Source organism: Argopecten irradians, chromosome 4 (assembly GCF_041381155.1).
Source record: "Argopecten irradians isolate NY chromosome 4, Ai_NY, whole genome shotgun sequence".
NCBI lineage: Eukaryota > Metazoa > Mollusca > Bivalvia > Pectinida > Pectinidae > Argopecten > Argopecten irradians.
Window position 1 is genome coordinate 12854007 of NC_091137.1, and position 12991 is coordinate 12866997.

Below are 12991 nucleotides of genomic sequence, written 5' to 3' on the forward strand. Positions count from 1 at the left end.
ATTCTTCTTCCTTTCAAATTTCTCCTCACAGTGAAACTCCTTTTGAAATGTCAAGTCATCAATATAATTCAGAACATCTAGACGCATATCACCTTATAATGTCTAAGAACAAATCCATCTTATTTCTCGTGTGTATGTATGCATTCCTTCTTCAGATGATATTGACGTCTGTCATCCCTATTTGCCTTTGACAAAGCTGATTAAACAATTTTCTTTTAGTGGCTAGGTTCTCTGCCAGTTTACTTAACACTTTTTCATTGCAACTTTTTTAATGAGCTAGGTTAGTGGGCAAGAGTTCCTGGTGGTACAATCAGCAGCTTGCACTATCGGTCCCACTTTTTGTCATAGGCAAGGTTCCGGATGACCAATATCTGACTAAGTTAGTTTCTGTCTATGTGGTCCCAATATTGTTTATACTCTCTATCATCTCCATTGTTCGCACTTAGTTTGAAGGCTTACGGTTCTTCTGTTCTCCATCGCTGCAATTTATTTCCGCCCAGTCCATGGTGCCGTATGCATGTTTTACTGGCGGTGGTTATGTGTTTAGGTGGAGTTATTTTGCATATACTTCACTGCAAGCATAAAGCTTCATCTCTGTTTAATTCAACACTATAATCTGTCTTGTTATCGCCATCTTCATGCCCTGTGATTGGAAGTTCTACGAAGGCTCAGCTAAATTTTGTAGAGGTACTTATGACTATCTTCTCAAGGACTTGTTTAATACACGTACCACAAGAGTTCATATCAGGCGAGGTAGACATCCACGCTTTGGCGGCAAAACCTTGCGATGAACTTACTCGAAGTCCTTCGTTAAGTGGAGTCTCCTGATGTTGTTGGAGACGTTCAGGATTGCATCGAACCAATTTCCCTGACATTTTATCTGATTATTGACAATAGAGGGAATATCTTCCCCTGAATTCACATCAAATTTTCTGAGATGCGGTTGATGGCCGGGCATGAACGTGGTTATGCAATATAAGATCGGCCATCTCTTCCATAAAGCCTCCCTTGGGAGACGAATGCCAAATAATATTCTTGCATTTAGTACTTCTGTCTGCAGGTCTGATATTAAAATGAATCTCCATCATACAAAGTTTCTCTCGGATGACTGCCTTAGTGATTTCTTTTAGATATCTTTCTCATAATTTCCTTGCTGTGGTCAGAAAAAGAGGTGTGATATCATCCATATACATTATTTAGTTGCAGTAATAAAAAACATTTGAAGCTTTAAATGCTTCTTGCTTTAGCAAAAAATATTCGTTAGCAGTTATAAATATTTCCATTCTTCGGGCAAATAATATCTTACACTCCATATTCAAAAACGTGATTATCCTCAATTGCTTTAATGTTTACAGTTTCTATCTTTCGGAAATGACAGATGACATTAATGAGTCTCCCCAATATCTTTTATATGGTTTTTGCACATCTTACATTTGTAGACAGTGTAAGGTATACCAATAGGTCATTGTGCTGATGTAGTGAAAATCTCCCTCGGGATAGGTATAGACCATTTCATTGAGCAATTTGTATTTTCTCTCTATTTAATAAGAACTTACATTTTATGTTAAAAAGTCTCTGCCAATGCCTCTTTTTAGAGTTAAAACATCACCACTGAGTTCTTGCATGAGTTTTCTTTCCAGAATGACCAATATTGGTGTCATGTAAAATTTGATTCTAGTGCTGAAATTATCTTTTAGGCATAAAAATATATGTGAAACAGGAATGTTTTCAAGCTGCTGCACATTGAAAGAGCTAATTGTCCATTACGTGTCCGAAAGGATGAAATGATTTAAATTTACTTTTAAATAACCGAAGTGAAAGTCAAGCACGGTGTGTTTATAAGGACGACGTCTGTGATCACAAACGACCCGCTTTATGGAAATTAACGTTTGCATTTGATTCATCTATTCAGATTGGTTCAGAGGATAATGCTAAGTGTAATATTTACAGAAGTTAATACCATCTAGGACTCATGTTTTAAAGTAATGTTTCAGAAATTATTAGCCGTTTCGGTTAATCTAATGCTGCCGGACATCTTGAATTTCAGAATTTAATTATTTTGTATCAAACGTTAAAAATATAAAATCTCACAGTATTTGCAGGTATTTTATTTGCTTATAGTAAGCTAAGCCATTCATTATATTATTATTATTATATATAGATATAGGTACATGTAGTAAATTTGGCGACCATCTTGGAATGTAAAATGGTGGTCTAAACACTACAAGAATGATCCTAAGTATCAATAAAAATAAATGTCAATAATATCGGTGTAGACGTTTAAGAATGGGAACTTAATTTTTTGCTCGATCGCTTACAGAGTGAAATTCGGAAACAACTTGACATAAACAGCCATCTGGGATTTCAAAATGGCGGTCATTGGCAGATATTAAAATAAGAAAAAAATATTCATGTAACAAACACTATCAAAATGTAAATACTAGCTCTCATTATATTTGCAGATGATTATTTGCTTGAGGTCAGATTGATCATTTAAATGAATCATATACAGATATAGCTCGCAAAGTTGGCGGCCATCTTGAAATACAAAATGGCGTCGTTCAACTTGACGTTTAACACTACCAGAATGTTCCTAAGTATCAATAATATAGGTGTAGACGTTTAAAGTATGGGTGTAGCTGTTATAGAACGTGAGATATGGGTCACAGAAGGTGGTTTTTGGCGGCCATTTTGAAAACCAATATGGCGGCCTCCAGAGGCCGTGATTTTTGGAGGTCCATTTTTTCCTGAAACCTTATGTCCTAAAGAAGCCATATGCAAAGTTTCATGCTTTCTTCAAAATTTGAGCGATGTTTATGCTTAGCCGCTCCACTATTACAGTTATAGTTTCGGAATAATAAAACATTTATTGCCCTGGCCCCGATTTCTCGAAACAAACTTAAGTCAAAAACTGACTTAAGTCAATTTTATTCACATTTATTCACATAAATTAAGTTTTGACTTAAGTCTGTACTTTTGTTTCGAGAAATCGGAGTCAGGTGTTAGGGAGACATGAAGATTTGTTTCTCCTTGATAATTCATGTTTCTCTCAGGATACTAATCTTTGTTTCTCCCTCACACTTGATAATCCATGTGTCCCTAGGGTAACATGATTTATCTCGGGGAAACAAATCTTCATGTCTCCTTCACACTAGGGTAATACATGTATAATACTACATTTTTTTCTGTCTTGATTATAATATGCGACGTTAAAGAAATATTATTGGACATATAGTTCTTCCCAATAAGATCCCAATTCTAGATCTACGCTGTGTGAAATTAATAGTATACCACTAAGTAGTATGTATCGTTCGCGAAGAACAGACGTAGTATTAACTGATTTTAGACTAACAAACTCGCTTTACTTTCCAGTTCAACATCGGGAGACCTATCTACAAAACGGAAAGAATCTACCCACATGTAAGTAAACATAATTACCAAATGTTAAATACTGTCGGCAGGTCTTCCTTTAGTGAAAAGGTCTCGTATATATTTTCCTTGAAAGGAATTGGATGTTTCAGTTTTTATGGTGTATAAAAAGTATTTGATTTTTATTTGTTGGATTATAGGAAGACGGTTATTTGAATGATCTAAAAGTATTACTATTTTTACGAAATATGATTGTATAATACCAAATATTACAAGCTAATGACCGCATTGGTTTATCATTTCAGTTACCTGACGATAGTTACTAAATATAAAACCAGACACAGTGTCATTGGCCTGGCCTTTGACCGAGGTCATTTATCGAAATGAGACAAGACCAAATACCACGCCAAGACAACCTGTTAATTACGACATTGCGTTACACCTAAAAGATGGTTATCCAGCCGTAATTATCTTCAGGATATACGTGAAGGATGGCATAAGCTCCCTGAAAATCTTTAGAATTCATGGAACAGTATCCGTAACATTGTGTGGTTATTGTGATAAAATACTATAGACGATGTTTGGATGTGCTTGAGGAGGTACCCAATGGGTAATGTGCGTAATCATATCGTAGACAAGTTGGACATCGATCAAAGTAAATGGAAGCAGTTTTTTATGTGGACAGAACACAAATTGAGCTTCCAGAAAACTGGAAAGTCTTTGCAATTTCGACTTTCACATTAAATTCCAAATTCAATTATTTTCTATATACTTGAAATTCAGCTATGTGGTTATCATTGTTGAAATGTTATTCCTGCAATGTATGTGATATAACATTATAATGTTATTCTTGAAAATGTCTTCAAAAGTGCTTATAGATATATACCAATAGTTTTTCAATCCCCCCGTCATATACGTTGAGGTACCAAGAATTATCATTTTTATCATCATATATTCATCTATACTGTTATGAAATATTACGTTGGTAATGCTTTCAGAGAAGGCTACTTATTGTAATTGTTCTTTATATATACTATTACAAGTCCTGATACAAATTTGTTTATCATACTGTATATAATGTTTTGTGTATATATAACAAAGTTATATAATATATACTATATATATATGAATACTAAAGTTGTACATTTTATATCATTAGAAGATATATAAATATATATTAATATATTGCAATTGATAAACCTATATATGGTAATGCATTGATTGTGCCAAATGATTTTTAAATACTGTATAATTCATCAGAAATTGATTGAGATAATATAGCTCATTATTCATAATCACAGCAAAATGGGTTGCCTGGAAAAGAAAGAAAAATCATTTTAATTTCACATAAATGCGTGTTTGATTCTGGCGTAAGCTCACGCGCTCACGTGTAGGAGTTTTTAGAGATCAACATCTGACCATTTACAGACGTTACGTGCGCGCTTATAAAATGATGATTTGTCGAAATTTTAGATAAATTTTTTATCTCTCTCGTAGATCACACCATATACACACATGCAGATGAATATGTCTGTTCTTCGTTTTTACAGTAGAATATACACTTGAAATTTACTTAATCAATTATAACTCCTTCTTTGACAAAAATATTTATTGGGGAAAATTAAAGATTTTTGTGTTATTACTGGATTAACTAGTACAGTTTTATTTTTATTCAAAGATTCCTCTGCAATGTTTGTAAAAAAGGTGGTGAATTCTTTAGTTTAAAAAATATTGACAATTTACACTCATGTTATGCTCAACGCAAAACCTTTGTTACATTACAATTGGTCAATAATACGAAGTTTTATATTGACGTTTCTGAAGTCGAAAGATATTTTAATTTTTGTATTTTTGCTTTATATACCGACGATTGGCAGGTTAAATACATGAGAGCCCAAAGTAAACGACGTTTACTTGCAAAATATCACAAGTAAATTTTTTTATGTTTAAAGTAATTGATGTTTACCTGTCAGAATATTGCACGTTTGCTTAAGTCATTAAAGGTAAAATGCTTGCCATAGCTTCCTAACCTAGAATGTTGTATAAGATGCCAATCTATAAATGTGATATTGTCATAGAGTAGCATCCATCATCAGTTTGATACAAAATCCTAACGCTATATTACATCAGAAATAAAGTATATTTTCATATTGCTAACATATTGTTGTTGTTCTTTGTGTGTCAATTGGTTATTTATCTTATGAGTTCTTGCTATTAATTTCAATGATAGACCACCGAAGTGATATCGACGAAAGTCTGTGGCTTATACAATGAAGATGTATTGAAGATGCCTCCCATTTTCAGAGTTATGCCCCTTTTCTAAAACTAATTGAGCGAAGGAGCGGGGTTGGCTTCCTTGAAGATAGTTCTAATTTTTTTCAGTTTAGTCAGAATTTAAAATGTAATAATGAATACCAAAACGATAAAATATAACACTGAGCCTTTATTGTGATGGTTCATTGTCTATAGTCGAACTACATATCTGGGGAATTCCAAGTTTGTTCCAATGACAAGCAGCAAGTGACCGCTGAAAGTATTTCTTTTTTTTAGCTTGAAAGTCTTAATCGTACCTTCAGTTTTACTTCATTTCATATTGGAAAACGGGATATACTTAAAAGATTTGTTCAATCTTATTTTTTATGTAAAATGTGTAAATTCATATATAAATTCAAATCGATTTGGAAATGCGAAGAATACATGGGTGTTACTAGTGAGGTGACTTCATAGGGTATGTCACAGAAGAAATACAGTCTATAGTAGAGAGAACTCTTGCAAATTGAAAAACCTTCATTGCTTTGAACTTTCTTTCTTATTATAATTTTCTAATATAAAATAGCAACAACACAAAAGGATTCCTGGTGTTACCAATTTATTACCATTCACTTTATAACAAAACTTTTACATAACATTTGGTAGTGAGGGTCACTGATGATTAAATCAGCACTGTAGTTTGTCCAGGTCCCCAATGCTGACGGTCTGTGTTCCGACCATCTGTCCGTGGTTGTCGATACAGTGACAGACAGATCCAAGACATTGATGTTTCTGGTAATTACCATTAGATGTGCAGTAGAAGAAGCGACCAATCAAACCGGTTTCCATGTACTCATGTTGGTCACGTGCACATTCTGTAGCCAATCAAATAATTAAATTACCTTTGTAATGAAATTAAAGTAATGCATTAAATTCCCATATGATGTTAAGACCTTATGGAATGACTCAAAGATTTGTTGTCGATATATGTGCATGTATAACAGAGAACAAAGAGTAATTTCATTTTATTTTCAAAAGCCTGTGCATTGTGAATACCTGTGCATTGTGAATACCTGTGCATTGTGTATACCTGTGTATTGTGAATACCTGTGCATTGTGAATACCTGTGTATTGTGTATACCTGTGTATTGTGTATACCTGTGTATTGTGTATACATGTGTATTGTGTATACCTGTGTATTGTGTATACCTGTGTATTGTGTATACCTGTGTATTGTGTATACCTGTGCATTGTGTATACCTTTGTATTGTGTATACCTTTGTATTGTGTATACCTGTGTATTGTGAATACCTGTGTATTGTGAATACCTGTGTATACCTGTGTATTGTGTATACATGTGTATTGTGTATACCTGTGTATTGTGTATACCTGTGTATACCTGTGTATTGTGTATACATGTGTATTGTGTATACCTGTGTATTGTGTATACCTGTGTATTGTGAATACCTGTGTATACCTGTGTATTGTGTATACATGTGTATTGTGTATACCTGTGCATTGTGAATACCTGTGTATACCTGTGTATTGTGTATACATGTGTATTGTGTATACCTGTGTATTGTGTATACCTGTGTATTGTGAATACCTGTGTATACCTGTGTATTGTGTATACATGTGTATTGTGTATACCTGTGTATTGTGAATACCTGTGTATACCTGTGCATTGTGAATACCTGTGTATTGTGTATACCTGTGTATTGTGTATACCTGTGTATTGTGTATACATGTGTATTGTGTATACCTGTGTATTGTGTATACCTGTGTATTGTGTATACCTGTGCATTGTGTATACATGTGTATTGTGTATACCTGTGTATTGTGTATACCTGTGTATTGTGTATACCTGTGTATTGTGTATACCTGTGTATTGTGTATACCTGTGTATTGTGTATACCTGTGTATTGTGTATACATGTGTATTGTGTATACCTGTGTATTGTGTATACATGTGTATTGTGTATACATGTGTATTGTGAATACCTGTGTATTGTGTATACCTGTGTATTGTGTATACATGTGTATTGTGTATACCTGTGCATTGTGAATACCTGTGTATTGTGTATACATGTGTATTGTGTATACATGTGTATTGTGTATACCTGTGTATTGTGTATACATGTGTATTGTGTATACCCGTGCATTGTGAATACCTGTGTATTGTGTATACCTGTGTATTGTGTATACATGTGTATTGTGTATACCTGTGTATTGTGTATACCTGTGTATTGTGTATACCTGTGCATTGTGTATACCTGTGTATTGTGTATACCTGTGTATTGTGTATACCTGTGTATTGTGTATACCTGTGTATTGTGTATACATGTGTATTGTGTATACATGTGTATTGTGTATACCTGTGTATTGTGTATACCTGTGTATTGTGTATACCTGTGTATTGTGTATACCTTTGTATTGTGTATACCTGTGTATTGTGTATACCTGTGTATTGTGTATACCTGTGTATTGTGTATACCCGTGCATTGTGAATACCTGTGTATTGTGTATACCTGTGTATTGTGTATACATGTGTATTGTGTATACATGTGTATTGTGTATACCTGTGTATTGTGTATACCTGTGTATTGTGTATACCTGTGTATTTTGTATACCTTTGTATTGTGTATACCTGTGTATTTTGTATACCTTTGTATTGTGTATACCTGTGTATTGTGTATACCTTTGTATTGTGTATACCTGTGTATTTTATATACCTTTGCATTGTGTATACCTGTGTATTGTGTGTAACTGTGTATTATGTATACCTGTCTCCCGCAATGTTACGCGAAAATTTGTATCTCATAAATATTAAGCGGTTCACAGTACGCTATAACTCCTGTTATTGTATCAGTTTAACAAGGATATACCGGGGAATATGTTGCTGACTGCTTAATTAAGCCATGATGCGATTCAAGGTGACAATTTGACTCCTAGAGGATGCTGTTAATTTAAAAGATTGAAAATTAAACCAAAGTTGTGGTTTGTTTAACTTACGACAATCCATGTCCTGTGACATCCAAATATCAGCACGATAATCGAGGATGTCTTTGCCTTCCTTGGATACACAGGTACATCTACACGTGGAGAGACAAAATAGTTGGATCAGCTGGAAAATTAACTTGGTATACCAATCGTGTAACATTTAGTACAACCAGTGAACAATGTTCGCCGGAGCTTTTCAGTGACGTGCCATTCAGAAATCGTTTATGTGATCAAAATGTGAATGTGTAAAGAAGCGCTTCAGTCGTAGTATTGCAATGACTCTAATTACCCACAATCCTCTGCAATCCGCATATTTCAGATCAATTTCAAAAGCAGTAGAATACCGGCTTCTCTAGTGAATAGCAGTAGAAAACCGGCTGCTCTCTAGAATAGCAGTAGAGTAGAAGACCGGCTTCTCTCTTAAATAACAGTAGAAGACCGACTTCTCTCTTGAAGAGCAGTAGAAGACCGGCCTCTCTCTTGAATAGCAGTAGAAGACCGGCTTCTCTCTTGAATAGCAGTAGAAGACATGTTTCTTTCCTTAAGGGGAGTGAGCGAACGTAAAACTTAGCTAGCGAAGATGATTCATAAAAACCTTACAAACCACGTTCTCCTCTTGAATTTGTATCATTTGGGTTTTCTTAAAATATAGTAAACCTAATTTTTAACCTAAATCTTTTCTTCTTCAATTTGAAAACAAATCTAATCTAAGATATCGAGTATAAACCTACACTGATCCCTCGCACTGTTTGGCCTGGTAGAAACCATCATTGTCGCATTTGGGTTCCACGGCTCCAAGAAGTCCAAACCCGCCATTCTGCTGTTGGGTGGCTAGGTACTGCTGGTGGGCCTCGGCACAAGTAGCAGTTTCTTTGGTAAACGAGATACAAAATCAAATTACCGCTTGTGGGCTCATTCTTTGAACGGCATATATATATCAAGTAGGTTTTCATATGTTGATGATGTATTAGAGCTGCTAGCTTTGCATAAAAAGTACATTGATTTTTCTGAGCAATCAGACATGGTAGCAAATAGTTAGCGGATATGATGTTGAGAACCCCAAGAATGGAATTTACTCCGACCCATATTGTATTATTTTCAATTGTAATATGTTTCTGGTGAGACATGAATTCAGTAAAAAGAAATGTAAGCGTATATTTATATTGAACTAGTTAATGTTTGTTTTCACAAACTTGTCAGACTTCTATTATTTGACAGTAATCCAATTGACACTTTAGCGCCCATAGAGTTATATTTATTCATCAAATCTAGTAGTTCCAAAATAATAATATAATCCAAGCTTGACTTCGATCACAGAGTAAACTTATTATTCGTTAAACCAGAATCAAACATGGACTTACGTGTTTCGCGAGCTACACGAGTTTCTGGAAGAAAGAAAACGTATTATGGCCAACGTATGTAATAGTTATAGCAATGTTTCACTAACGTTGATATAATACGTGATCGTCGAGTATATCAGATCTTAGTTTAACTTTCAGTTAATTGCAACTTTTCGTTTAAGATATCATAAAGAAATCGGTTAGAAATTCCAATATTTGGATAAGACTTAATCTTTAACACTTTCTGGAAATAGAAGGTTATCAAAAGTGTAATGACTCTCTGGCCAGAGTTACCTTTAACAACAATTTCAATAACAATTTGTCTCTTAATTATCAATTTCGTCGACATTATGTTGTGCACTTTTACAAGGGGTTTTCTCCAATTAGTATGGTTTCGTGGAGCAGTATCACATACATACACGAAAAACTTCAATTATGGGGTAATTTTTGTCATTGTTCCATTCATGGCAAATTTCCAAATCAGTCACTCTCTGATAACTTTTACGAACTTCAAAAGTCATTGTTTGCTACATTAATATAGTTACTTACTTGAAACACATCTCATGGTGTGGATGTCGCATTCGAGTCCGTCACCACACTGAGATTTACTGGGGAATCCCAACAGGAACCCGGAGCCACAGTACGCCCCCTCAACTGCGGACAAAACACTGGGTTAATATACTATTGTTATTAAGTATTCTATCCGTTATATATATGTGTTTTATATGCATCAGTAACGTAACTAACAACATTTGAAATTGCATTTTATCATTGGCAGCGCCATTCTCTAGAAACAATCTGATGTCTATTTCATAATTTAATCAAAAAATTATTCCACATGTGTAACTGTTTAAATGATGGTAACAGCACGATAGATCTTTCTTCCCCACCGACATGCGAAAAAGTTCAGTGTTCTAAAAAACTTAAAATCAAGAACACCACTTTAATGACAAATATACCATATAGTTATTATATAAAAGTATGACCTCTGATTGATATTCATACTGGTTGTGAGGCGCTTTGTTATGAACATCTTAACATGTATCATTTAGTCTACGAAAAACCACTTTCCTGTGGAGTATTTTTCCCTTCTGAGTCATTTTTTATCTTACGTAAAACTACTTTCCTGTGGAGTATTTTTTTCCTTCTGAGTCATTTTTATCTTATCTACTGACATGTTATCGTTGAAGTGTCCCAGCTGACAGGTTAACAGTACAGACGTCCCTAACATCTGTACATTGTAGCTACTGTTGAAGCGGAAGATATGTTCTGGCTATCTTTTTAGTCAGACTTTTCAGTCTGAAACTGATAGTGATGTTTTTTCCTATACAACAATAGCTCCTGCATATTACAACTCTATTGCTCTCAACAATTACCTTTCTTTTCACTCGTTGCCTTTATCAACAAATACATATAAACGAACAGTCTTTCTTTCCCAAAAAACCCTTTCATCCTTCTAAACAAGGGCGCTAAGCTTTTCCAATGACTTTTAAACGCAACAATGCGCGAGAAGAAAAAAACTAAAAAATCTTCTGATCAACAATTTTTTGTTTTGCATTCTGGTATTAGGATTGTTCTTTGTGTGACAGTGTAGAAAATCGCACCTTTGACAGCAGGGATGTGTTATATGCTTTGGCTGGGGTGCGTCAAAGAGTGAATGGTTAGGTTGGGGTAAAGGGCGACACAATACCATTGGTTCAGAAAACCTATCACCATTCTCAATACTTTCAAAAGATTTGAAAAACGTTACAATGTGGTTGACTTTGCCGCTTTGAAGTTGGGCGTCGTACTCTTTAAAAGAAGTTTCTGTTAGGGATTGTTATTGATCATTTTTCCTCCTGAACTGTCTTTAGGTTTTTACAGAGACAGTCCAGGGGTGGATATAACAACGGTGATAGTAACCCTAGGTTCGTCTGACTATTAAATTATAACACAGTCTTTAGGTCCCTCTTTACCAGCCATCTCCTGTGCATGTGTAGTTCCGCCTATTGATTGGGAACGGTATTTGACACTTACTTATAGGTTAGAAAAACAGTTTCACAAAAACAAAAGTAAATGTGTACTTACTGAGGACTTCTTTACACGAATCACAGCAACCGCAGAATCCACCCTTTGGCACAAAAAGTCCGTTACAGGTGTCCTCGGTGACTGCCGCACACCTGACTGTGGCGCACGCGTTAGGTAGACATTGGATGGCCTCACTCACTACCACCGACAAAGAAACACATATTAAATACTTCAACATTTTCTCTCTTATGATTTGGTTCACAAAACGTAGAACTCGACTGAAGTTTTAACGCGTATTGTTGCTTTAAAACTCTTCCTTCCTTATCTGTAAATCACGTGGGTATGACGCGTGAGAACTAGCAGATGAATCCAAGGACAGATTAGGAATCAACGATTTAGATGTTGTGGAAATTCCTTTACTTATACCTTTCATCGTCCCACTAAACTTATGTATGTTAGAATCCTTCACTATGTGTTACGTGTAGTTTAGTGACCTTGTGTTCGTAAACAAAAGTTCTTCGAAAGGTTACTATATTCTTATCCTGCCTGACACACCTCGATATGGCAGAATCAGATTATACAGAACAACCGAACACTGACTGAATATCACTTTTCATTATGAATATGATCTTGGCCGTTTTCGTTTATTCGGAACAACCGGTTCGACCGTTTGTTAAAGACATTATTTCCTGTATAAATCCTGACAGACCTGCAGTTTTTACTACAGGCCTGTGAGAGGCTCGTCTGAAAACTGTATAAAATCACCAGGTCCGTCTTTAATTCATAAACGAACAACTTGGTCCAACCAGTTAAACCGTGAAATCGAAAACGGCCCTTTTCAATAGGGTTCATCAGGAAGTTATTGCTCTTGACGTCATTAGGTGGCGGTAGTGCTCTAGATAGTATAGAAATAAAAACAATATGACTGAGTTTTGCCGTTTTCTGATTGAAGAAAAGAATATATTATAGGTAAATTAAGATTAGGAGCCACCTGAAATCATGTCTATTTTTAGCTACATGCGCCAT

The 12991-nt window shown here is 35.0% G+C and overlaps 2 protein-coding genes across 2 annotated transcripts in view; one reads left to right on the forward strand and one right to left on the reverse strand.

The window, feature by feature from the left end:
- LOC138322105 (pneumococcal serine-rich repeat protein-like) overlaps window positions 1-5526 on the forward strand; it is a 52484-nt gene extending 46958 nt beyond the window's left edge. Inside the window, exons 35-36 of the mRNA XM_069266163.1 lie at window positions 3373-3420; window positions 3675-5526. Of these exons, the coding sequence (XP_069122264.1) occupies window positions 3373-3420; window positions 3675-3695 (69 nt within the window). The 3' untranslated portion in view covers window positions 3696-5526. The remainder of the gene's footprint in view (window positions 1-3372; window positions 3421-3674) is intronic.
- A 695-nt stretch (window positions 5527-6221) lies between these two features.
- On the reverse strand, window positions 6222-12263 carry LOC138320651 (uncharacterized). Its single transcript, XM_069263786.1, has 6 exons — window positions 12026-12263; window positions 10508-10612; window positions 9980-10003; window positions 9350-9488; window positions 8631-8710; window positions 6222-6494 (listed from the first exon to the last, which is right to left on the reverse strand). The coding sequence occupies exons 1-6, from the start codon at window positions 12201-12203 to the stop codon at window positions 6307-6309; spliced, it is 714 nt and encodes a 237-aa protein (XP_069119887.1). The 5' UTR covers window positions 12204-12263; the 3' UTR covers window positions 6222-6306.
- Window positions 12264-12991: the final 728 nt, after the last annotated feature.